This window comes from Sphaerodactylus townsendi, linkage group LG07 (genome assembly GCF_021028975.2).
Source record: "Sphaerodactylus townsendi isolate TG3544 linkage group LG07, MPM_Stown_v2.3, whole genome shotgun sequence".
NCBI classification, from domain to species: Eukaryota; Metazoa; Chordata; class Lepidosauria; order Squamata; family Sphaerodactylidae; genus Sphaerodactylus; species Sphaerodactylus townsendi.
The window spans coordinates 34,526,287-34,549,795 of NC_059431.1; the positions used below are offsets into that span (position 1 = coordinate 34,526,287).

Below are 23,509 nucleotides of genomic sequence, written 5' to 3' on the forward strand. Positions count from 1 at the left end.
TTGGACAGGCGGGTTGGCTCACTCTAGGCATGAGCAATCGATAGCGGTTGTCTGTGACGTCAGGCAGCGGGCCTTTTGAAAAGACGGCGGAGAGCCGATGCGAAGAGAAGGCGCGAGGCGACCGCGGTGGTCAGGATGTCGCTGCTGGGAGGAGCGGGGGATGTCGCTGCCTGCCTCGGGGAAGAAGCGGCGGCGGCGGCGGCCTGCAACGGTTCGTCCGAAGAAGTGCCTGCAGAAGCGGCGCCTGCCCACGGTCTCGTGAGCGATGAAGGGGCGACTCCAGACGTGCTCACCCTCTTCCGGTAGATTCCTTTTCTATGGTGCATACAAGCAAGTTGCAATTATTTAAAAGCCGACCAAATGTTAAATCTGCTAGCCTTCCAAGCATCGTCAGGGATCAATGATGAATTTATTGACTTTATTCATTGTTTGCCTTTCTTCTCAATGGAGTCCCAAAGCTGTTTAACATTGTTCTCTTTCCCCATCAGGAGAGAATGTGCATATCCACCAGGAACTGCGTATCACTGCTCGAGCTTGTGCCTTTGTACTTACCGCCCTCTCTATGAGACTAAATCTTTTGCAACCAGTTTTGGCAAGAAAAAAGTTTATCGGACCCCACAATTTTTTTTTATACCTGTTGAACGGTGATGTTGATCATATAACCAAGACAACAGCCAAATTTCTGTCTCACTATTGAGATGCATCTATAAATATAGAGTAAGACTTCTATAGTACTGCAGTGGATTCTCAATATCTATTATATCATATATGGCTTTTGCGGGGAGGGTCTGTCTTTTATGCTATGCCAGTAAAGGTTGACTTGACTTGATTGTTCTCTCTTGCATTTTATCCTCACAGCAATCCTGTGAGGTAGGTTAGGCTGAGAGAGAGTGACTGGGCCAAGGATATGGGGGGGGGGGGGGGGGTCAACAGGCTCCCAAGGCAGAATGGGGGAATTCGAACCTGGTTTCCCCGTATACTGGTTTGCTAGTTTAACTATTACTACACAATGTTGACCATCAACATGTTTGGTCTTTTATAGTAGGGATGTTCTGTAGATCATAGATAATGTGTTCATTTACCAAAGGATATTTAGTATATTTAGCTAGATTTGAGTCCAGTAGCACCTTAGGGACTGAGAAGATGAAGGAGCTTTGACTTGGGAAAGCTCACATTCTGAAAATCTTGTTAGTCTCTAAGGTGCTACTGAATGAAAATATATTTTTAAAAATCCTAACAGATGAAGTTCCAGCTACTTCCCTGCTCTCTTAAAGTTAACTTTCTGGATAGTGGGGTGGTGTACTTCGTGTCAAACTAGGGTCTAGGAGGCCCGGGTTCAAATCCCCACTCTGTCAGGGAAGCTCACAGAGTCACTTTGGACGGGTCACTCTCTCAGCCTAATCTACCTCACAGGGTGGCTTGTGAGGATAAAACCGATGTAAGCTGCTTTGAATCTTCATTGAGGAAAAAGGAGGAGTATAAGTGTAGTAAGTAAGCTCTAGTAGTAGATTCTTGTAAAGACTAATAGTGCATGGGCATATAAACTGCTGGAAATGAAACAGTCGCAGTGCAAAATAATGCTGCTGTCACTTCGGGTCCCTACTGCTCATTAAGGTCTACATAAATATATGTTGAAACTATTATTAGTTATTATTAAAGGAGCAGGATCTATTGAGAGAGTAAGCATTGTCTGATAGAACTGTTTTGGTCTTTTGTTTTGTAAACTGCCTTGAGTAAGAAAGGCAGGCTTTAACAGTGGTAAATATATATGTATGTATATAATGACTCATCCTACTTCAGAGGCTGTTGCGCAGTAAAGGACAGCATGTGGAGCCTCAGCAATGTTTACAAGTGGAAGCAGGCGAGCATTGATCCTGGATGTGAAAATGAGTGGGGCTTTTTTTCTTTTTTCATCTGATGGGCTTTTGGAGAGAAGGGAATATTGCATTGGCTGGCCTTCCTTTGTAGACTTATATTTAGATGAAATCATATAGGCAGGCAGTGCTATCAGTAGTCTAGAAACCCCTTGAAAAATAAGCATCAATCAACATAGTTTGAATCTACTTCCAGCAGTTTCCTAACGCTCGCTTAAAACTGCTCAACAGGTCATGGGCCTAATATCAAATCACGAGTGATTACATTTAACAGAAAGGAACAGTGTAATCTTGCTACAAACTGCTTTCCATTTTTTGTTCTGGTTTGATTTTCTTTTTCTACTGTAGAGTAAGGGAACAAATAAAACAACATTTGATGGAATATAATACAGCAATTACTGCAAGTAAGTATGTTTTCACCATTGTAAAACATAATTATTGCATCCTCTGTTGGTGAATTTAAAAAAATTGTATGTTGAGAAGATGCTTGTTTTTAAAGTTTTATTCGTTTTTACTGCACATATAATGATTGTGGCTTTTGACTACCATAAATTCTCTGTGTAATGCTTCAGGCTGCCTTTTTTTGCTCATCTTTAACATATGTTTGTCTGGCAGGTGAAGAAAGCATTCCAGATCAAGTTATAGATGAAAAGGTAGTTGAGAGGTATGTCCTTTGCTAAGTCATTGAAACTCATACCGCTCAGATCTGTTATTATTTTGTCTTATGTAAACCCAGGAAGTGAATTACTAGGCCTCTGCACGTAAGAGCCCAATCTAAAGGCAAAGGCCTAGCAATTATAAAGGTGTCTTGCATACTATAGATATATATTTCTGAATAACATTGCTGATGTGCACAGTAATTGTCAATATACAGTGTTATTATTGCAGTCAGTTTCCTTCCTTGCTTGATGTTGCGTTTTCCAGCCTTGGCCAGGCCTTTCTCTCCCCCTGCATTCTTTCTCGCAGCATGTTTGTTTTTTGGTATTCTAAAATAGCTCCAGTTATGCAAATGTTTACAGTAAAAGGAAGAAACATGATTTTCTGAATTTATTTATGTCAGGAATGTTAATGTTACTTCTACATGCCTTTGTGCACTTTGGCTGTCTCTGAACACAACACTGGAAATGGTTGAGTTAATATCAGAGCAGAGAAATGTTGAGAAAAATGTTATGTGATGTTCTGGTTTTTATAAGAACTCAGTAGGAGAAATTGCACCTATGAAAGGAAGCTTTTAGATATTATGGGCATTATTTGTTAATTGTTTTCCCATTTTGATTTTAGTTCTATTGAAGATTTGGAACGAGAAATGGAGGAGGTGAAGGTTTCATACCAAAACAAAACATTAGCATTGCAAAGGTAAAGGTATATTTGTTGCTGGGCACTTCAAAACACAGTGTTATGATAGAAGCATTATTATACTGGGGAATACAGAACATCCAAGTTGTAATCTAACAAATATTACATGGGCTGAACACCCATTGAAATTTGTGATGTAAGCAATTAACTCTTTGCTTGATTTGTCAGAGTTTGTCATCTTACATTAGTGGAAGGTACTTTGTGCTGGAAGAAATTACAGGTACCAATAGAACAAAATGATAGAATCCAGTCCAATGCTGGTTTTTCAAAGTCTGAGATGGCTACAAGGTTTTATGAAGAAAAATTTACTTGTACTTTAGTCTCAGCTCCAGTACTCCGCAAGGGGTGTAGTTATGATCATTCCCAAGTAAAAGATCATAGATTTTTTACATCTTTCCAGCCCTCTTTGGGCAAAAAAGGACCATTAATGAGGAAAACACAAGATAGTAATACCATAAAATGTGTAATTCTCATTTTGTAAGTCTTTAACTTCAATCACTGGTAAATTTAAGTGATCTCATAATAAATAATTTCATATGGATAAATATGCTGTGTGACAAACTTAGGGGCTACGTTCAAGAAGTAACAGGGTGTCTTATGTTCAGCGGAAGGCACCTTGTATTGATGCTAGGATCCATCCCTGCAGCCAGTTATAACAGTACCCAAGTGCTGGATCATTTGTACATCATTTGTGCACAGAAATGTATAGAGGAGGAGACAAACAAATAGTATGCAGTTATAGTTTGTTGTGCAAACATATCTAGAGTACTGATACATCTCTTGTAATTTCTCTGTGCTGCATAGGATCCAAGTAACTGAAGCGCTCAGAGCCAAATTGAGGAATGATGATGAGGACTCCAAGTAAGAGAACCTGATGGTCTAAAATAAATCAAGTGGTGGCTAGGTCAATGTAAAGCACAGTAAAGGTGGCAGGGGGCGTTCTGAGCCCTTCCCTAGCATGTTTTTCCAACTTAAAAAATATCCTCCCTCTAATTTGCTCTCATTGGGACCACCTTATTGTAAGTGATTCCCCACCCCCAGAAAATCAGTTGGGAGTGGAGTTTTTTAATTCCTTTGCCGGGGGTGGGGGCGGTTGGCAAAAGAAGGGTTTGACTGGCCTGCCCATTCTCCACGTCATGTGTTCTCCCCCCCTCCCCACAACAGGCAATCAGGATGATCAGCATTCTTAGCATATGGATTGTGCTTCCACAGTATTGACTTGGCATCCACCTTGCCAGTTGATGACTGTATTCCTGCTTGCAAATTAGTGTTGCTGCCTTCCTCATATACTTTATTAATACAAGCTGAACAAGAAGAGATCTCATGGGTTTCTTTTTTTCCCATGGTAAAGAGAATACTCCAGGATTAGCTTTCAGAACTATTGGTAACAACAGATCTTTGAAGTCTTCTTTAATGAAAAGTTCAAAAAAAAACCCCAGCAGACTGAAGTTGGTCTTAAAGGGTGTGAGCACCACTTAAAGTCAACTAAGGGGCAAACTTTGTGCGATGTGCAAGTTCGTTTAGCAAAACCCTAAATACTTTTTTTAAAGAAAAGGCAATTTAGGATGCGTGATTTGGATTAGGGTGTGGTGCTGGGGAAAGAGGGCTGTATAATTGTCGGAGCAGCAGTGGCGTAGTGGTTAAGAGCAGGTGTACTCTAATCTGGACGAACCTGGTTTGATTTCCCGCTCTGCCACCTGAGTTGTGGAGGCTTATCTGGGGAATTCAGATTAGCCTGTACACTCCAACACACGCCAGCTGGGTGACCTTGGGCTAGTCACAGTTCTTCTGAGCTCTCTCAGCTCCACCTACCTCACAAGGTTTGGGGGAAGGGAAAGGAGATTGTAAGTCCCTTTGAGTCTCCTATAGGAGAGAAAGAGGAGATATAAATCCAACTCTTCTTCTTCCTCAACTACTATTTTCTGCTGCAGCTCCTCCCTCTCCCCGCAAGTGCTTATGCCCTCATGGGATTTCAAATGGGTGTTGTCAGTAATACCTGCATATGAAACCTTTGGAAGAGGGGAGGAGATGGGAAGACTGGAGATGAGAAGACTGCACAGGGAAAAGGCCAAATGTCCCTTCCTTTCCAATGCTGATTCTTCATTCCATGTCCTCAGACTTCTTTTTCTTTGAAGTGGTTGTTAGAATTCTTATTTTATTTATTATTTGATTTAGTATACCGCCCTATCCCCAAAGGGCTCAGGGCGGTGAACAATATAAAAGCATATATAAATATAAACATATAAAAGTTTAAAATTTACATTCTAAAACAGTATCCCATGAACCCATATGCAACCCTCCCAAGAAGAATGATGGGTCCCGATGATGTTAGGGTCTGCCCAGCTTGGGCCTTGAAGCTTAAGAAATCGTTTTCATATCATGTATGCTTTTATTAGGTTGATCTGGGATACCATAAAGCACATCATTCTTCTGAGCACTGCTGTACTTAAATCTCAGCAGGTACGTAGACTTCATATTAAAATGTTAAGGCTCAATGCCCCTATACGCATATTAAAACCAGTTGTAGTGTGAATATAGCTTTATTCTTTTAATAAAGATTTGCAGCTGTGCTTCTTTATACAAGAAAAAACTATTTATTTACAGAAATCTCGTGAATTAGAAGAAAAACTGAATGAGGTTAAGCAGAAAAGACTAGGTAAGTTCTTTAAAGTAAATTAAATTACAGTTGTCTTGTTTTGGATCCAATCTCCCACAAATGGAAGGAGCTTACAGGAATGGGTCTTTTCCCTCTCCTCCAATAGTTCCTTAAAGAACTACCCTTTTGAGTGTATTGTGGGCAGGGGGAAAATAAGGGGGGGAATTGTAAAGAGTTGGTGTATTTGAGAATTAGCAAGCTTCTTACCTTATTTTTTCCCCCTTAAATACATAGAACTAAAGAGAGCGGGGGAATGCAAACTGGCTCAAATCCATGAAACAAAGAGAAAACAGAAAGAGGAATTAGAAAACATGGAAGTGGGAGAAACTCTTACAAAAGCTCGTAGAAATCTGCAACAAGAAATTAAGATGACTACACTGATTCAAAATATATTTCAGGTAAAATAATTCTTAAATTATTACATCTGCATTAAATTCATTTGGATGAAAGTAGGTAAACTGATGCCTTTGGTTCTTTTTAAGTTTCTAGTAACAATTGCTTACTGGAGGAAAGCCTACTGGATTAGATGTCATGGTCTGTTGACCAAAATATGGTTGGCAGTTATTGTAAATACATGAGAAACTTAGTTCAGTTTAAAAGTTAGCAAAGAATTCTTCCAGTCCTACCGCAAGGGTATGCTTTAGGCCTCTTCCGCACATACAGAATAATGCACTTTCAATCCACTTTACTATGCGGAATAGCAAAATCCACTTGCAAACAATTGTGAAAGTGGCTCAAAAGTGCAGAAGGGGCCTCAGAGATGGTGCTGAAAGACTTCTCTGTCCTTAGGTTTTGGCCTCTGGGTTACCTCAGGTTACATCTTCCTCATGTTACAACAGTAACAACTGAAAGCCCACCATAGGGCTAAATGGAGTTACGCCATCCTTTCGAGTAGCATATGTCCAAGACCCTGGCCACTGTATTCCCAGCCCTCAAGCCCGGGTGGAAGCCAATTAAAGTTGGTTCCACCTCTAGGAGCTTCCACGTTTGCCACTGTGGAGCTGGCTCCATTGCCCTCCATTGCTGGCTCCATTGCCTTCTCCACCAGGGGGGGTGCTCCTTATGCCAGCAGAGGGAGCAAGCACAGCCCCATCCTACCTCCATCAGCCCATTTCCCCACCTTGCATAGGATTGGGCCATAACTGTTTTGCAAAATGTGGGCTAAGTATCATGTGAAAGCAACATCCAAACAGTGGGCGAGTACTTCTGCAACAGAAGTTAACTGAAATAAGTTCCTTTAAAGCAAGATGTTTTCATAGGTCTGAATATATAGCAACTGTGATCTGTTTCAGAATCTCATCACTGGAAGTGGAGTCAATTGGGCAGAGGACCCAGATTTGAAGGCAGTTGTTTTGCAGCTGGAGAAAAATGTGGCTGGACTCTGAAGAATCAGCACTACCAATACTGCATTTTGTGTACTCTCTGTACTGGCAATCTGACAAATGGGCTCTAACAAATTAGATGTTCTGAAGCAGGTGTTTGTGCAAGGACACTCTGTAGTGATGAGTACTTCAGGACTTCAAAAAGGAAATTATTTTTGCTGTAATGTGTAGTTCAATTTCAGCTGGATAGATTTGTGACCACTGTGTCTACAGGGAGTTTAAAATGGAAATAGAAGAACAGAGAATATTGTGATTCCAGCCTCATCTTCATCTCTCCTGCTTTTCTGCCTGCTAGAAATAAAGCTACTGCCTATTTACTGGAACAATACTCTAGATGGGTTTTGTCTTCGCCTTCTGCCAGAAAGGCAGGGTTTCACAGAAGTGGGACATTGCGGTGGCTGTTCTGGCAATTTGAATTTTACTGTCATTATTCATGAACACATTTTAAGCAAAATGTATTTCAAACTAGCAGTATAAGAATTAGTTCAGCATTTTGATAAAAGTTTAAAATCAGTCTAACTTCAAAACTCAGAGAAGTATGCCTTTGTATTCTACGTTAGACTTCTATTGTTATTCATCTTTGTATTGTGTATAGGAGAAAAAAGTGAATTTATCAGCATGTGCTTAGGTTGTTGAGCTATGTTAATGATGGTGGGGTAATTAACATGCTTGGTACTCGAAATAAAATCCTTTTAAGTGTCATGGAAAGAAAATGTGTCCTTGTTCATACATTTTGCTACTTTTAAGGCATGGTCTATTAAAATGAAATTACATAAAGTTCACTATCAGTTCTTTCTAGTAATGTTGTAAATTAGCAGACAGGTGATTTCTGCTGCAAGGCTTTCATTGAGGTTTTTACAAGGTTTAAAATCAATCTAATATCAATGGGATAGGGCTGCCTGGAGATCTCCCAGTATTACAATTGATCTTCAGACTACAGAGATTAATTCCCCTGGAGAAAATGGTTCTTTTGGAGAATGGATTCTATGGCATTGTACCCTCATTGTACCCCCCCAAATTTTCAGAGCTGGAAATCCAAGTATGCAATAGAAAAAGCAAACATTCTAAGCTATCTTCTTCAGTACATTGTATCCATAAATCTCATGTGGGGGGCTTCCCCATTGGCTACTAATAGCATATCACTACAAATCTGCCTAAAGATGCTATCTGCCACACTATGAACACAATTAAAATTGATTTTTAATTTTTGAAAATTTCTTTACATTTGTAACTTGCCCTCTCCTGAAGGGCTCAGGGCGGTGTACAACATCACCGACAAATACAACACCAATTCATAAAAATACAACTAATAACAATTACAGAAAAAACTCATAGAAACAGATGGTGACAATTCCACCCCCCTCCTATCTCACCCATGAGAGGCTGAGGCAGTAGATGGAATACCTACAATAACTCCAGCTGGCCAGGTGGAAATGCTTGGGTGAACAGAGCTGTTTTGCAGGCCCTGCGAAAATCCTGCAAATCTCGCAGGCACCTAACTTCCCTAGGAAGCCTGTTCTACCAAATGGGGGCCAGGCAGTAGTGGGATTCAGCCTATTCGCATCTATTCGGTAGAACCAGTAGCTAATTTTTTTGTCTAGTTCAGAGAACTGGTTGTAATCCCACCACTGAGTCCTTTCGGAACCGGTTTATTTGAATCCTGCCACTGTTTAGGTTCATTTTTTTGGACAAATTACATACCTGATTATTTTAAGCTATGTGGATTTCCAGCAAATTGTTGGATAGCTACTGATCTCACACAGGTCTACCAGTCTCCACACAACCCCCGTCTATGAAAGAATACAAAGCTTCCCACAGCACAAGATGTGATTTTGGAGAAAAGATTTTACCATCAACAGTCAGTTGTGTTCCATTACTGCGAAAGGTAACTTCACTGTCACGAAGAGCGCATGTGTAGATTCCACAATCTGCTACCTCCGTCTTGTTCAGAATCAAAAGACAACATATTCTTTATTTGTAATTATTGATGTCCAGTTTGTGGTGGTTAATAAACTGCTTGTTCCTTTCTTAGACCACTCAATATACCAAACTGGTAAGTTTATCTTCTCCTTAATAAAGCACTCCATGTGCACTGTAAAACCTTCCAGAACTTCCACAGCAGTTGGTGTCTGGGTTATGAAAATTTGCTGAGGAGCCTTAGGGGAGTCTGAAAGACATTTAAAAACACTATATCAAGGACAGCAAATCATTTCTGAATGATTACACACACACACACATGCATATAATCTCTAATCTGGAAATAAAGAACAGAAAAGGAGATCGAGAAATTCAAAACCAAGGACAGCTAAAACCCACTTATTACTTTCTCTGCAAAAACCAACAGGCTGGAAACCTTCCTATGCAAATGAGGCCAGAGGTCTGCTCCCCCCTTTGCCCAGTCACAATGAATCCCAGCTACATCCTTGACCACACAAGGATCTTTGTCCTCCTATAAGACTAGATGCCTCTCTTAGAGATGTAGCATTTTTACTGCCTTTCCCGGAGAGGCGGCATCTGTGTGCTGTCTCCATTCTGGGGGAAATGGTACCCCCGCCCTCTATTTTTCTCTCCCAAATCTGTCCCTTTCCTTCCTGCTACATCCCTCTCTGTTTGTTCCTATCTTTCCCCCTTCCCCACCCAAGAAGATAAGAGAGAGATCTCTGCTTGTCCCTCCTCTCCAATAGGGTGAAGAAACAGAAGCCAGTTACAGATCCAACCAGTGCTAAGATTTAAATAATTTAACAAATAGTTCTGATGGTGGGATTCAAATAATTTAACAACTGGTTGTTTACAACTGGTTCTGCCAAACTGGTGTGAACCTGCTGAAACCCATTGGATCTTCAGCCAATGAAAGGGCCAGACTTGGTCCATTAAATCTGAGACTTCGAGGGACCTTGAGAAGACCTCGCGCGTAACTGATACACCCACCATGCTTACCTGACAGTGCAGGCTTATAGCTGGTTGCCTGAACTGGAGCTGAGAAGGAATTTTTCCCTGTGTGCCCAGATTGGCCCTGGGGGACTCAGGTTTTTTGCCTTCTCTGCACTGCCTTTATTGGAAGCAACTCAGGACTTGCCTACACAGGACACCCTTTCTGGGTTTGCCTTGGGTCCTCAGGACCTAGAGCAGATCTGGAAACCACTTCCTGTGTGGTTAAGCCCAAATGAGAACATGTGGGTGTTTTAGGGCTGCCTTTAAGTATAATTCAATAAAGCTAAATAGTTTACCGTTTGTCTCTCTGAGTCTTTCTTTTGTGTCTGGGTGGTCAGGTTATTTGGTAGCAATCCAACCTTTCCACAGAGTTTCCAGAATGACTTCCTCCTGACATAAGGAGGCTGAAACCATTTGAACATCTGCTACCTGACAAATAAAAAAGGCTGATATTTTATTTGGGTCTTTCTTTCATTGAAGCCTGTGGTAATTATTGGGTGCAAATTGATAGAAATCAAACAAACATAGTGACCTGGATTGCCTGAACCTTGATGCTGAAATCAGCTTCACAATTTGGAGACAGATTGGGATGATTTCTATGAAGAGTGAGGCCTGTGGTTATTACTGTGAGCAAACACATTGAATTCTGCATGGACTGAGAAGCACATGGGGAGGTATTCCAATTCCCCTGACCCTCATGAGCAGCTTGGAGACAATCTGTATATGGAAGGACATCTGTTTTTTACTCCATACACCTTCCATTGCGCACCATTTCTATTGAGAGAGGTTTAATGTATTCTTGCAACTTTTTTGAAATGTAAAAACTTGAATGTACATAGTTCTGGCTGTGGGAACATGAATGTGATCATGTTGACATACCAGCCTGTAAAAACATGTGTGTGGGGAACATGTGGGGGGGAGGTTATATGTAGAAAATCTTTGGTTTCGATGGAAGAATGCATATGTAGTCTAGATGAGAACTGGATTTTCTTAACACTGGAAACTCTGTTTCCAAGTCAGTGTGAATTACCTCTGGAGTAAGGATGGGAGTCTTAGGAGAGTGTTCAGTTCTGTGTAAAGGAGGCTTACCCTAATCAGAGACACCTGTACGTGTGTGAAACTAAACGTAAAGTTATTTGAAAGCTGTAACATCCCTATTGAAGCAAAGGGAACTAGTAACTGAAACTCTCTCTCAATCCAGTACTCTATCTGTTGCAGCTATCTTTTAGTAGATAAACTTTTCCAACCTGATTTAATCTGCATAATGTAGAAGTTGTAATAGCTAGTTTTATTCTGTTGTGTTTTTTAAAACAATGCAACCTGCCTTGAGTCCATTTTATATGCAAACGTGCGTACCAAAAATGGGCTGGCATCTTCAGAGGTGTATCACAGAGGAAAGTCTGTTGCAGTGTGTAACAGTGTGTAACAGACTTCCCTCTGTGATACACCTCTGAAGATGCCAGTTACAGATGCCGGCGAAACATTAGGAACAAGATCCACCAGACCACGGCCACACAGACCGGAAAACCCACCACAACCAGTTGAAATCCTTTGACAAAAACTGGAATGCTTTTAGGTTCAGTAGCGGGATTCAGCCTATTCGCTATATGGAAAATGGCGTAAAGAAGTCCCGTCTCTGTCTCTCTCACCCACCCGCCCGCGCCCCGCCCCGGCCCGGCCCGCCCCGCCCCGCCCCGCCCCGCCCCGGCCTTTTATGCCTCCCCAAGCTTTATCCTGCCTAGACCGGGCTCTTCCTCCCCCTGGCCCTTTATAAAGCCATTCTCCTTTCCCTGCAGGTGGGGGAAGGCGATGGGGAGGGAGCAGGATATACACCTGGGAGAAGCCACGCCCTTCTCTGGGCGGGGCTTCCTGAGATCCACGCCTCCTCATTCTTGCGAGGCCTATCCCGGATGCGCTCTTTCCCCTGTCCAAACCCGGGGTCACCATGGGCAGCAAGATGGCGGCCGCCACTCGGGTCGCTCAGGTAAGTCAGGCGCGGCGCCTTCCGAGCTGTCAGTCGTGCCGCGGGATTGTGTTCCAGGCCGGAGCCGGCGTATCTGGGCCTGGCTTTGGGATTCTGGATTTAGAGACGGAGCGGTTAGTGGGTGGGAACGAAGGCCGCCGGTGTCCTTGGAGGGAGGGAGGGACGGTGGGGGAAACTGCAGGGAGGAGAGGGAGGTAGAGAATCGGACTAAATAGTGGCCAGGCTGGAGCCCACGAAGAGGCTGTTCCCCCCCCCCCACACACACACACACACGAAGTCGCGCAAAAGAAGCAGGCTCGTCCCCTAGAGTCTTGCTGTGCTTGAGGACCTTATTTTGACAGGCCGTGACCCTGGGGATGGTTATTACTGCAAGGCCTAACTTAAACGGCAGTCAAAAGTGTTCCCATGTACCTTTGCAGAAGTTCGCAGTGTGGTGCACAGCTTGTGGGTGTCCTGGCTGGATTGCTGATCGCACACGCCAGTAAATGATTTTGGGGTGGGTTGCAGGCAGGACCAAAGCCAGAAACATTATGGTGAGGGGGCATAACTGGGAGAAGGGACTGCTAGATCTCTCTCATTCTTCCTTCTGCCCAGGATGGGAGCGTATTGTAATACATTCTTTGGTGGAAGAGGGTGTGATATAATCACTCTTCAGGAAGATTGCCCAACACCAAGTTTCCTCCCTGAAATAGAAACTGTGCTGAAAGATAAATAGGGAAAGACCTGTGGTAAAATCTATATTAATAATTCACTGTAACCACTGGAGCCTAGCCTTTCATGCTACCTAACCACCCATTCAACTAATCTCTGTCACTGAGTAACAAGAATGGGCCTAGCATCACAGATGGATTTATTTCTGGGCATTCCTAGATGGTGAGGTGACATAAGGGTTTTTAACTCTGAAGATGGGTTAGGACTACATTTTGAACTTAATGGTTAAGTTGAAATCTTTACCTCTTGTTACTGTGTAAGTCAGTTTTGCAGAAAGGGTTACTTACAAGCATAACAGTGTTTGCAGGTCTTTCATTCCAAGTGTAGCTGTGTTAACCTGCGTTAAGCAGTGGCGTAGGAGGTTAAGAGCTCGTGTATCTAATCTGGAGGAACCAGGTTTGATTCTCCAGTTTTAGCTGCCTGCATATAAAAGGAACACATATAGATAGGGGAACACCATAGGAGGTAAAGAGCTCGTGTATCTAATCTGGAGGAACCAGGTTTGATTCCCAGCTCTGCCACCTGAGCTGTGGAGGCTTATCTGGGGAATTCAGATTAGCCTGTACACTCCCACACACGCCAGCTGGGTGACCTTGTGCTAGTCACAGTTTCTCAGAGCTCTCTCAACCCCCCCTACCTCACAGGTTTTTTGTTATGAGGGGGGAAGGGCAAGGAGATTGTCAACCTCTTTGAGTCTCCTACAGGAGAGAAAGGGGGGGATATAAATCCAAACTCTTCTTCGGACCTTGATAAATTAGGTGAGTGGGCCCAGAAATGGCAAATGCAGTTCAATGTAGCAAAATGTAAAATGATGCACATAGGGGCAAAAAATCCTAACTTCACATACACGCTACAGGGGTCAGTGCTGTCAGTCACAGACCAGGAAAGGGATTTAGGCGTCTTAGTTGATAGTTCCATGGGAATGTCAACTCAATGCATGGCAGCTGTAAAAAAGGCAAACTCTATGCTGGGGATCATTAGAAAAGGAATTGATAATAAAACTGCAAAGATTGTCATGCCCTTGTATAAAGCAGTGGTGCGACCGCACTTGGAGTACTGTGTCCAGTTCTGGTTGCCGCATCTCAAAAAGGATATTGAGGAGATAGAAAAAGTGCAGAGAAGGGCAACAAGGATGATTGAGGGACTGGAGCACCTTCCCTATGAGGAGAGGCTGCAGCGTTTGGGACTCTTTTAGTTTGGAGAGGAGGCGGCTGAGGGGGGATATGATTGAAGCCTATAAAATTAAGTGCATGGGGTAGAAAATGTTGACAGAGAGAAATTTTTCTCTCTTTCTCACAATACTAGAACCAGGGGGCATTCATTGAAAATGCTGGGGGGAAGAATTAGGACTAATAAAAGGAAACACCTCTTCAAGCAACGTGTGATTGGTGTTTGGAATATGCTGCCACAGGAGGTGGTGGTGATGGCCACTAACCTGGATAGCTTTAAAAGGGGCTTGGACAGATTTATGGAGGAGAAGTCAATTTATGGCTACCAATCTTGATCCTCCTTGATCTGAGGTTGCAAATGCCTTAGCAGACCAGGTGCTCGGGAGCAGCAGCAGCAGCAGAAGGCCATTGCGTTCACATCCTACATGTGAGCTCCCAAAGGCACCTGGTGGGCCACTGCGAGTAGCAGAGAGCTGGACTAGATGGACTTTGGTCTGATCCAGCTGGCTTGTTCTTATGTTCTTATGTTCTTACAATGTACATTAAAATGAATAGAAATAGCCAAGCATCAGTACTTGCTGCATTTCAACTTTGGCAGGAAACATTCTAACTCATTCATGTATTACCTTCCTTTTGTATCTTTAGGTAGTAAAGCCACATACACCCTTGATTAAGTTTCCTGACAGAAAAAATATTCCCAAACTTAAAAGTAAGTATCACTCTTGTAAAAATATTTTTAGTACCAATGGCAGTTTTAAAATGAGACATAATTTGTATGCTCACTTTGACTAAATCACCGGAGCTGCCGTCACAGTATTCAACCAGCTGAATGTGGTGGTCAACTGAAAGTGAATCCAGGCAAGACAAAGGTGAATCTGGCTAGTAAGATGTTTTCACTAATTGAGAGTTTTCCTCACTATTGATGGAAAGCAGCTTTTATTGAAGGATATAGCAGCAAAAAAATTATTCTTTCTGGTGCTGGTGATTACCTTTAAAGTCCTTAATGACCTGTGGACCACATTCTTAAACGACTGTCTCTTGTGTTATGGACCTTTGTGATAGTTGTGCTCCACAAAACAGCATCTTTTAGCAGTCAAACCCCCCCCCCCCTTGAGAATATAGTCCATTTATGGCTTGGGCTCTTTTTGCTGCTTGTCTCCTGGAAGAGGTGAGGCAGGCACCTACCCTTACAGCTTCCCAGAAAAGCTATAAAACAGAGGTATTTATGGGGCAATTTGGTGTTTATACTTGGGAGCTCTGGCTTAATTGTATAATGTATTTTATTAGGTGTTTATTTTTATATGGTATTTGTTGTTATGCACCTTAAGTCCTGACAGTGTTGGGAGAAAAACAGGGTAAATAATATTTAAAAAAAATGAATAACATATATATCTTGTTAGAATATTTATTTGTTGTCTCTTTAGCTGGCTCACAACGTATAATATGATAAGATCATTACAATTACCAAATAATAAAAACCCAGTCATAGCACTAAAATGGCATAAAACATTTAGCAGTCTAAAATGATAATTGTAAATGAATCCTCATCCTGTAAGCAGACTGTGAAAAGCTTGGAAAGAAACGCCTTAAGTAAAAGCTTGATTTCAGATTGAAAGCTTGGTTTCTGGTTTAGGATTGAAATAAATTTGAATAAATTTTTTTCTGCTACTTCCACGGTTCCATTCCAAGCACTCTGGATAATTTTTTTTTGTCAGCATGTTGTTCTCCTTTCCAGTGTTCAGATATTTCTGAATGGACAAAAAGGGAAGAGCATTGTTTGTTTACTGTAATATGAATAACGGTCATAATCAGAACATTATTCATGTAATGCTGTTCTTATAACAAATTGCAAGAAGAATTTGGTCTTTCATTCCTTGAGAATTTCTGTACAGGCCTTCTTTTAGGACATTCAGATGAGATCGAATAAAATCCATGGTGAAGATCTCTTAAGTCTAGACGTGGCATGTAGTCTGTAGTCTTAAACCACTTCTCACATGGTTTGCTTTTAAACAATATTTTTCCTGAGCCTTTTGAAGTACTTCTAGTTCTTCTAACTGTTCTGGTTCTGTGGCTTTGTCACTGTCTTCAGAAAGTTCATGCTGTGTTTTGGTGATCATATTGGGAATTTTTCTAGTGTTTTTTTTGGATCTCTGAACCTCAGTTCTCTGAAGGATCCTTTTAATATCTTGATTAACTTTTTACTTCATGATGTCTTCTTTTTTTGTCATGTTCAGTAATGAATAATTGCACAATCTGGGTTACCAGGAATATCTGTGCTAATGCAGACGGTTTTGGATCTGTTTTGTTGGCCATTCAGTGCAGGAATCTGTCGAGCCAAGGGTGCCTCCACTTCATCCTTCAACCTCACAGCAGTCCATAGGAAGTGGGCCGCCATCCTATCAAAATATTTCATCGATTAGTAGAGCACAAGGCACACCAGACACTTCAGAACTATTACGAACATTTCCTACAAAATATCGGAGGAAAACTATGTCAGTTGAAGAGATGGAATACATCCAAGTAAGTTCCAGGATGTTTGTTACTACTTGTAGCTTTCTTTGGTATTTATTATCGCTTACAAATTTTGAAGTGACTCTGCTACACCACTGATTACTAGCTCTTTATACTTACATTCCTGTCTTGTAAGTGTTGTTCTGAATTAAACGGTAATTCTGCGAGTAGAGATTTTGCTGTCTGGTTGTGACAGTTTATAAAAATTTCCACATGTAATAAACTTTAGCTCAGTATTCTTCACAGTCTCCAAGTTGGTAGGGTATGCTTTTGGTTGGGGGTGCATACTCAGAATTGTGTTGCTAATCCTCCACAAAGGGAACATTAGTGAAAGGGCTACAGCTAGAACTACAACAAACTATAATCCATGAAATCTGTTCCTCCATCTAGTTCAACACATTGACTAAGGAATTCTGTCTTCCCATTTCAGTTGCAGAGCAATGTAATTAACAGAGTTAATTAACAGAGTTAAAAATGAAGTACAGTATTTTTATATTACGATTGTAAATTGTTTTGTTGTTGCTAAGCTAAAAAAGCAGGACATATATTTTCAAAATCAATGACAAATTTTTTCATGTCCAGTTTACAGACAATAATTCATACAACTTCAGTTACAATTAGCTGTAAATCACTGTTTTTGCTGTGTTGTTTTTCCTTCAGATGTCAGTTGGTACATATTAATGTTCTTTTCCTTTAACCTTGTATTATGGGGAGGGTTGTGGCTACAAATCGCTGGTCCTTACTTGTCCAAGGCATATACTATAGGACAGTGCTATTCAATCCACAGCATACAGTAGAACCTCGGTTATTGTCGCCTTTGGTTTTCACTGGTCGCCCTGGCTGTTTTTTTACTTTGGTTTTTGCCGGCGCCTCGGTTTTTGCCTTCGCCATTTGCGCAAATTTACGCTTTTTGAGTAAATTTGCTACGCTGTTTGCGTAGCGCATGCGCAAATGGCGTAGCCTTGGTTTTTGGCTGTTTTGGTTTACGCCAAGCGTCACCGGACAGATTACCGGCAAAAACTGAGGTTCCACTGTGTATCTCTTTCTGTCTTATCACCAATGGCTTTTCTGAAACTGAGATTGAGAAGACAGTTGTGGGATAAAGGAAGCCCCTTTGGGTTGATGGCAAGTAAGGCAATCCTAGTGTACTTGCAACTCCAGTCAATAGCGGAGTGGGTTTCTGATAATTGGTGGAACTTTCCTTGTCTGCTTTCAGTGTACACGCACAACTAGGGGAATTGTCTGCTCCAGCTGTAAACCCTCCCTTCTCAGCAGTATTTGTTCCTGGCTGGGTCTTGACGCCTCAGTCTGGTGGAGCTCTCTTGCAAATTACTGTAAATGCAGCTTGCTGTACTCCAGCATTTCACTGCCACCACTCTGCTGCTTGGATGCTCTCATCTTATTCTTTCCCTTCCCCTTTCTGATTTGTTCCAGGATTCGTTGTTTTTTACTTAGCTGTGATACAGTTCCCAGCCAGGCAGACCCCAACTAGTTGCTGAGCATGCTCACTCATCTCTATTCTGATGGAAGCCACCAAACTAAACCCTTCTGCCCACCCTCCTAACAGTTCACTCTCTTTCTGTTATTCATAAGGCATAAGGGAGGGGGAAAGGCAGACGTGTGTAATATACAAATGCTTCATTTGTGTCAGACCTTCCATTATTGCAGTCAAATAGGTAATCTTATTATTTGACCATGCAGCAACAGCTCTTACACAACTGAAGCCTCAACTTACCTGTATGTTATACTTGCCTGTCTGCCTTTCCTCCCGCAACATACAGAGAGCTTTTTCTCCTTTATGAAGAATTGATAGCTATTCCTCACAAATCCAAAACCAAGTCCATAATTCAACACAAGAGGTAAGGATATTCTTAACTCTGTACTTGATTCTAGCTTAGATAGAAAGTTTCTTGGCCAGAAACAAGAGATACTTTCTCAGATTGCCTCAATCCCAGTTTTTCAGGAGCCAATCCTAAGTAAGTCTACTTAGAGGTAAATCAAAATTTTACTTTGTGCTAATGAACAGTGATAGAGCTCTTCACATTAAGCTCGTATGTGTGGGAAAACACTGACATCTTGTGAACAAGGCTGTGCTTTTTAAGTGCACATTGAAGTCAAATTAAGTCAAGGCACCTTCTGTTGCTCAGGTGTCTAGCAGCCAGCTGTGTGTGTGTTATGTGCTATCCAGTTGCTTCCCATTTGTGTCAACAGTATAAGCTAATAACCTCCAAAACGCCCTACATTAACAGTCTTCCTCAGGTCTTGCAAAATGAAGGACATGGCTTCCTTTAATGAATCAGCCTATCACATGTTGCATCTTTCTTTTTCCCTGTTGCCTTCCATTTTTCCTAGCATCGTGGTCTCTTCCAGTGACTTTTGTCTTCTCAAGATGTGACTGAAGTGAGATAGCCTCATTTCAGACACCAAGCCCTATTGAATAACTTTGAGCTCAATTCTCAGGCCATGCAGTAGACATGTGGTTGTTCGGTTGATGCCAAATGTGGCTCTCGGTGATCTGTAGAGTGAATACCATTCCCCTAAGAAATTAAATAAACACTTCTGTCCTGAATGACAGAGTGGAGTGGAAAAGCTGCCATAAAACTGCCAAGACCTACAAACAACTGATGGAGGGAATCTCCCACAAGATCCAAATGGTGACTCATTTGTTCAGATGTTCTGTATTCCTGTTGAAGTTCAGCACTACATCACTGGCTTAACAAGTGCAAAGACAGCCTAAATTATCATTGACAACATAAGAATATCTATTGCTTAAAAGATTAATATATAATATTTTCTTTTACAGCGTGGAGGTCCAGAATAACACAGAAGATGAGACTGTTAGCTTCTGGTGAACAACCAATTATTGTATTCACAATAAAGGCCTTCATAATTCTTTGAATGTTATAAACGTCTTTAGGCAAATAACTTTGTTAAAGGCCTTATTTATGAGGAACGCAAAGGTGTAAATGCCTGAAACAATGTAAATATCCCAAATAAGAGGACAGTTCTTGCTGAGTATATTTCTACTTTATTGCCACCATATTATTAAAATTTATTTTATTAATATGCTCAGTAGTATAATTTTTAATATCTTACTGTTCTCATTGAGGCAGTAAAGAAGAATCCAGTATCTCTCACAGCAAAAATTTCTTTTGCACCTCAGCTGACTGCCAGTGTTGTAATGCTACAAAAAGTGAGGGTTTGCCTCTGTTCTTCAGATGAGTAGGCTTTTTAAAAGTTTTAAGACTGAGGATGATACTGACAGGACTTGCCAATAATCCTGGTTTTATTGGACATGTTAAAGTTTGTTACAAACGTATTTATTGCTAATTCATCACACTGCTGGTTTGGAGAAAACAAATACTTGGAATGCTTGGGGCCTGAACCAGCTGAGCATGGCCTGGTTTGCACAGAGAAATGACATAATACCTTTTCCCCCAAGTACCACTCATTTCCTTTGCCAGTATGTACATATAGAGGTTTGAGCAAAATGACAGAGTGTGCCACGAGGAATGAAAGATTTGTGTGTACTTCCCATATCCCTGTCCTACCTTATCTCCCACCTCCTTTTTTGTGCTGTAGGCATGACTTGTGTTTTGATGTATGAGGAGCCCGGATGGGAATATAGGTGAGCATAAACCTCCCATTACATTCAGTGCTTCTTCACACTACATCGTGGGAAGATGTGCTCATGTGCTGGATGTAGGGAAAACAGGGGTCACTTACGTAACTACTTCATGTGAGGAGTCAGTCTGCCCTCAATTGGATCAGGCTCTTGCCTATTGAATATTTCTGAATTACTATCTGGGCAATCCATGAATTTTTGTTACAGCCTGTTAGGCTATTTCTGATCCCAGGCAAGCTAATTCCCAGTGTCATGGGACCCCCCATGTAATAATAGCTATGTCTTTGGCTGCAGTGAGGAGGGATGAGATGCGGTTCAGCTCTGCTGATGCAAGGGCAGTTTTGCCTCTTCCCCCCTCCTCTCAGCAGCCTTGTGTTGCTGTTACTCTACACAGGTCCTACAATTCCAGAAACTGGCTTGTCCAGGTTGGGAAAGATTACTGGGTGGGAGAGGAAAGCAGGGCAAGATCTCAAGCTCTATTTGCCTTCCACTGATGAATTGTAGGATCCAAAACAAAGATCTGATCAGATGGTTTAAACTGGCATTTATCTGTTTAATTTAACTTCTTTCCCCCCATGCTGTTGCAGTATAAATTTGGAAAAATTGTCTGAGAGGCAAATCTTCCCTTTTTATATTAAAAAACCAAAGTCATCACAAAAAGTGAAGTATGCCAGTTATGCAGAACTTGGACTAGGGCAAGTTTCTTCAAGTTGGGCAACATCAGTGGGGGGATATTTAAAAAAAAACCTCAGGTATAATCCAGAGTAATTATATTAAATGGTTTCTGTTGATGGGCCACATTTACAATTAACCTTACAGAAGCTGCCAAGTGAACAAATATAGATTTGGATCCAGCCAGTGTTTTTGTTAGTAGAAAAGGAAGTCTGCGGATTCCTTTTGACATCATGGAAGGTTATGCTGGGCATTGTGGGGCCTACATGTACAAAAGCAATACGGGATGGGGAAATTGGATAACATTGAGTTGGGGGAGGGGGTAGACTGGTTGGATCCAATAATGCCCTATAAATAACTTTCAGTCCAAGGAGCAAAAAACTAGTTTTATTTGCATTGTTCAAGGTATCTTTCAAAAAGCTTGCTCTATTGCTCCTGGACTTCTGATCTGCATTTTCCAAAATATGCAGGAATTACTGAAATCTTTCTTTCTGTACCTGATGCTAATTGACTGGGATTGCAAAGATGTTGAGGCATTATTTTTTAAATAGCACAAATGCACTTCCTTGATTTTCTTTGCCTTTTTGAAAAACTGCCAGTTAATATTGGCAGTATTTTGTGGACTCCAAAATGGATTGTGTTCCAGACCACCTCGTGACCTTCAAAGTGTAAATTATGTGCATTAATTTCAGTATAAAGCATTTTGATCTGTGTCTACAAAAGATAAATAGTTTTCCTTGGGTGAATAAACAAGCTATTTAGCTGGAGGAACTCCTCAGGCTGCTATACCCAGAATAGACTGGCAGATCAGGGTGCAAAATAAGACACCCTAATTTTGATGCGTACAAAATAATTCCCTGGTGAAGGGTGTCAACAGACTGAATAACAAAGACTTTGGGAGGTGCCTCACCTGTATTTGTAATAAACAATTATAATTTTTGAAAAGCCAGAATGAACTTGTTTCTTATTACACTGTGAAAGGCTCATTCTGAACAGTGGCATTCTGACTTCTCAAGCCATTGATCCATGAGCAGCTGAATATTTTCATGTATGCACCTTTTTGTAGTACAATCTGTTTGTGTAAAAAAAATGTAAGTTTAGGCTGGAGAACATTATGAAGGATAAAACTGTTGTCCCCAACAGTTCTAAATATATGCAATAAAGTTATTCTTCATTGTAAAAGAATTGGTTTAGAGACCACTGCTAGCTCTGTGGCAATTATCTCCCTCATTTTTCAAACACTTACATATCCACTAGTGATAATAGAAATTACTTCTGAGGTAGAGATAAATAAAGAGGCTGTTTGGGTTGAACAGGAGTAATATATGTGGAATGCACTAAAAAAACTACCACAATGTAGCTATAAAAGCTTGTCCAGTCTATATCCTATATAGCATACTAATTGTAAAAACTGGTACATTTACATTATGGAATCAGGTGTCTGTACACAGTCTGCTGTCTTGCTATTGTGGGAGAACATCAAACTTGCAAGAGTACATTCTTATTGGGTATAAATTGTAGATGATCAGCAATACCAGAGCTGGCCTCTTGGAAGTTAATGGACTGGAATGGGCTGGTAGAATGGATGTTGCAAATAGATTTGTCAACAGGGTGAAAGATGTCTGGGCATAATCTGCTTTGGGAAAGGAACTCTAGATCTTGATCAGTATAGCCTACCCATTGTCCTCTGCTCTAGAAGTAATTTATAAATAGATGTCTGTGAGGTTCCATTCTTAGACAAATTTGGGAGGGGGGGGTCTTGATTTTGTTTTTCAATGGGAATGTGTTATAACAAAAAGGAAGCAATAGGCAAGTAGGATTTCATTGGCTAGAAATACAGATGAGAAATTGCAAGAAAGCAGTTTCCGTTCAGCTTTCGTTATAAGTGCAGCAGTGACACCAGTTTAGTCTTGGGTAGAAAATATGATATTATGTAATGACAGAATTAAAATTATTTTACTGAAGAAATAAAATTATACAGTCAACTCAGGAATTCCAGTTATTCTACATGTATAACTGTTCACTAAAAAAATCGTGCTGTGGCATCTGAGAGTCAACACATTTATCATGCCATGTGTTTTTATACACTAGCTTAGTTTATCAGATGTGGCTTGAGAAGTAGGATCACAATACTGTTCATCTTTATATTGTCACAAGTCTTTTGACTACAGTTATTTTTTTTATCTGGAATGAGTCTAATGATTAATGCTGATAGCCATAAATTCAAAGGTTCTGGATTTTTATCTTCCAAAAAATGTAATCTTATAAAAGTATTATCATTCTAAGTGATTTATTGTACTAAGTAGATATTGGTAAAGAGCTTCTGGAATCACTGAACACTGCTACTAGTGCCCTAGATCTTTATTAGTAAATAAAGTTCTTCTTGGTCTTGTACCCTCAACGGTCTCTCCCTCCATGTTCTGCCATGACAGCTTTTCTCATCCAAGCAAGGTCTTCCACAGATGCCAACCAGCAAATGGGCAAAGTCAACAACTGCTCATACATATTTCTTCTCTTCTGTGGCCCTTGCAGAATGGCCTGCCTGAGAAGGTCAGGAAGGCTCACACTCTTCTGGCGTTCCACAAACTGAATTATTCTAGAGGGCTTTTCTATGTAGGCAACTGTACAAAAGGAGTCA

At 41.1% G+C, this 23,509-nt stretch overlaps 2 protein-coding genes across 2 annotated transcripts; both read left to right on the forward strand.

Annotated features, from left to right (window-relative positions):
• On the forward strand, positions 1-7,976 carry CENPH (centromere protein H). The gene is made up of 9 exons (XM_048502613.1): positions 1-302; positions 2,223-2,278; positions 2,490-2,538; positions 3,156-3,230; positions 4,035-4,091; positions 5,627-5,690; positions 5,835-5,886; positions 6,121-6,284; positions 7,179-7,976. Exons 1-9 carry the CDS (start codon positions 136-138, stop codon positions 7,269-7,271), a joined length of 777 nt encoding a protein of 258 aa, XP_048358570.1. The 5' UTR covers positions 1-135; the 3' UTR covers positions 7,272-7,976.
• A 3,980-nt stretch (positions 7,977-11,956) lies between these two features.
• Positions 11,957-19,642, forward strand: MRPS36 (mitochondrial ribosomal protein S36). The gene is made up of 4 exons (XM_048503216.1): positions 11,957-12,183; positions 14,709-14,772; positions 16,381-16,583; positions 19,378-19,642. The coding sequence occupies exons 1-4, from the start codon at positions 12,145-12,147 to the stop codon at positions 19,393-19,395; spliced, it is 324 nt and encodes a 107-aa protein (XP_048359173.1). The 5' UTR covers positions 11,957-12,144; the 3' UTR covers positions 19,396-19,642.
• The last annotated feature ends 3,867 nt before the right edge of the window (positions 19,643-23,509 follow it).

Excerpts from the sequence above, each read along its gene's own strand:
- CENPH (XM_048502613.1), top strand. The coding sequence starts at position 136 with ATGTCGCTGCTGGGAGGAGCGGGGGATGTCGCTGCCTGCCTCGGGGAA. Across the intron at positions 5,691-5,834 it reads CTGTACTTAAATCTCAGCAG|AAATCTCGTGAATTAGAAGA; the intron begins GTACGTAGACTT and ends ATTTATTTACAG. Across the intron at positions 5,887-6,120 it reads GGTTAAGCAGAAAAGACTAG|AACTAAAGAGAGCGGGGGAA; the intron begins GTAAGTTCTTTA and ends TTAAATACATAG.
- MRPS36 (XM_048503216.1), top strand. The coding sequence starts at position 12,145 with ATGGGCAGCAAGATGGCGGCCGCCACTCGGGTCGCTCAG. Across the intron at positions 12,184-14,708 it reads CCGCCACTCGGGTCGCTCAG|GTAGTAAAGCCACATACACC; the intron begins GTAAGTCAGGCG and ends TTGTATCTTTAG. Across the intron at positions 14,773-16,380 it reads AAATATTCCCAAACTTAAAA|TGCAGGAATCTGTCGAGCCA; the intron begins GTAAGTATCACT and ends TTGGCCATTCAG.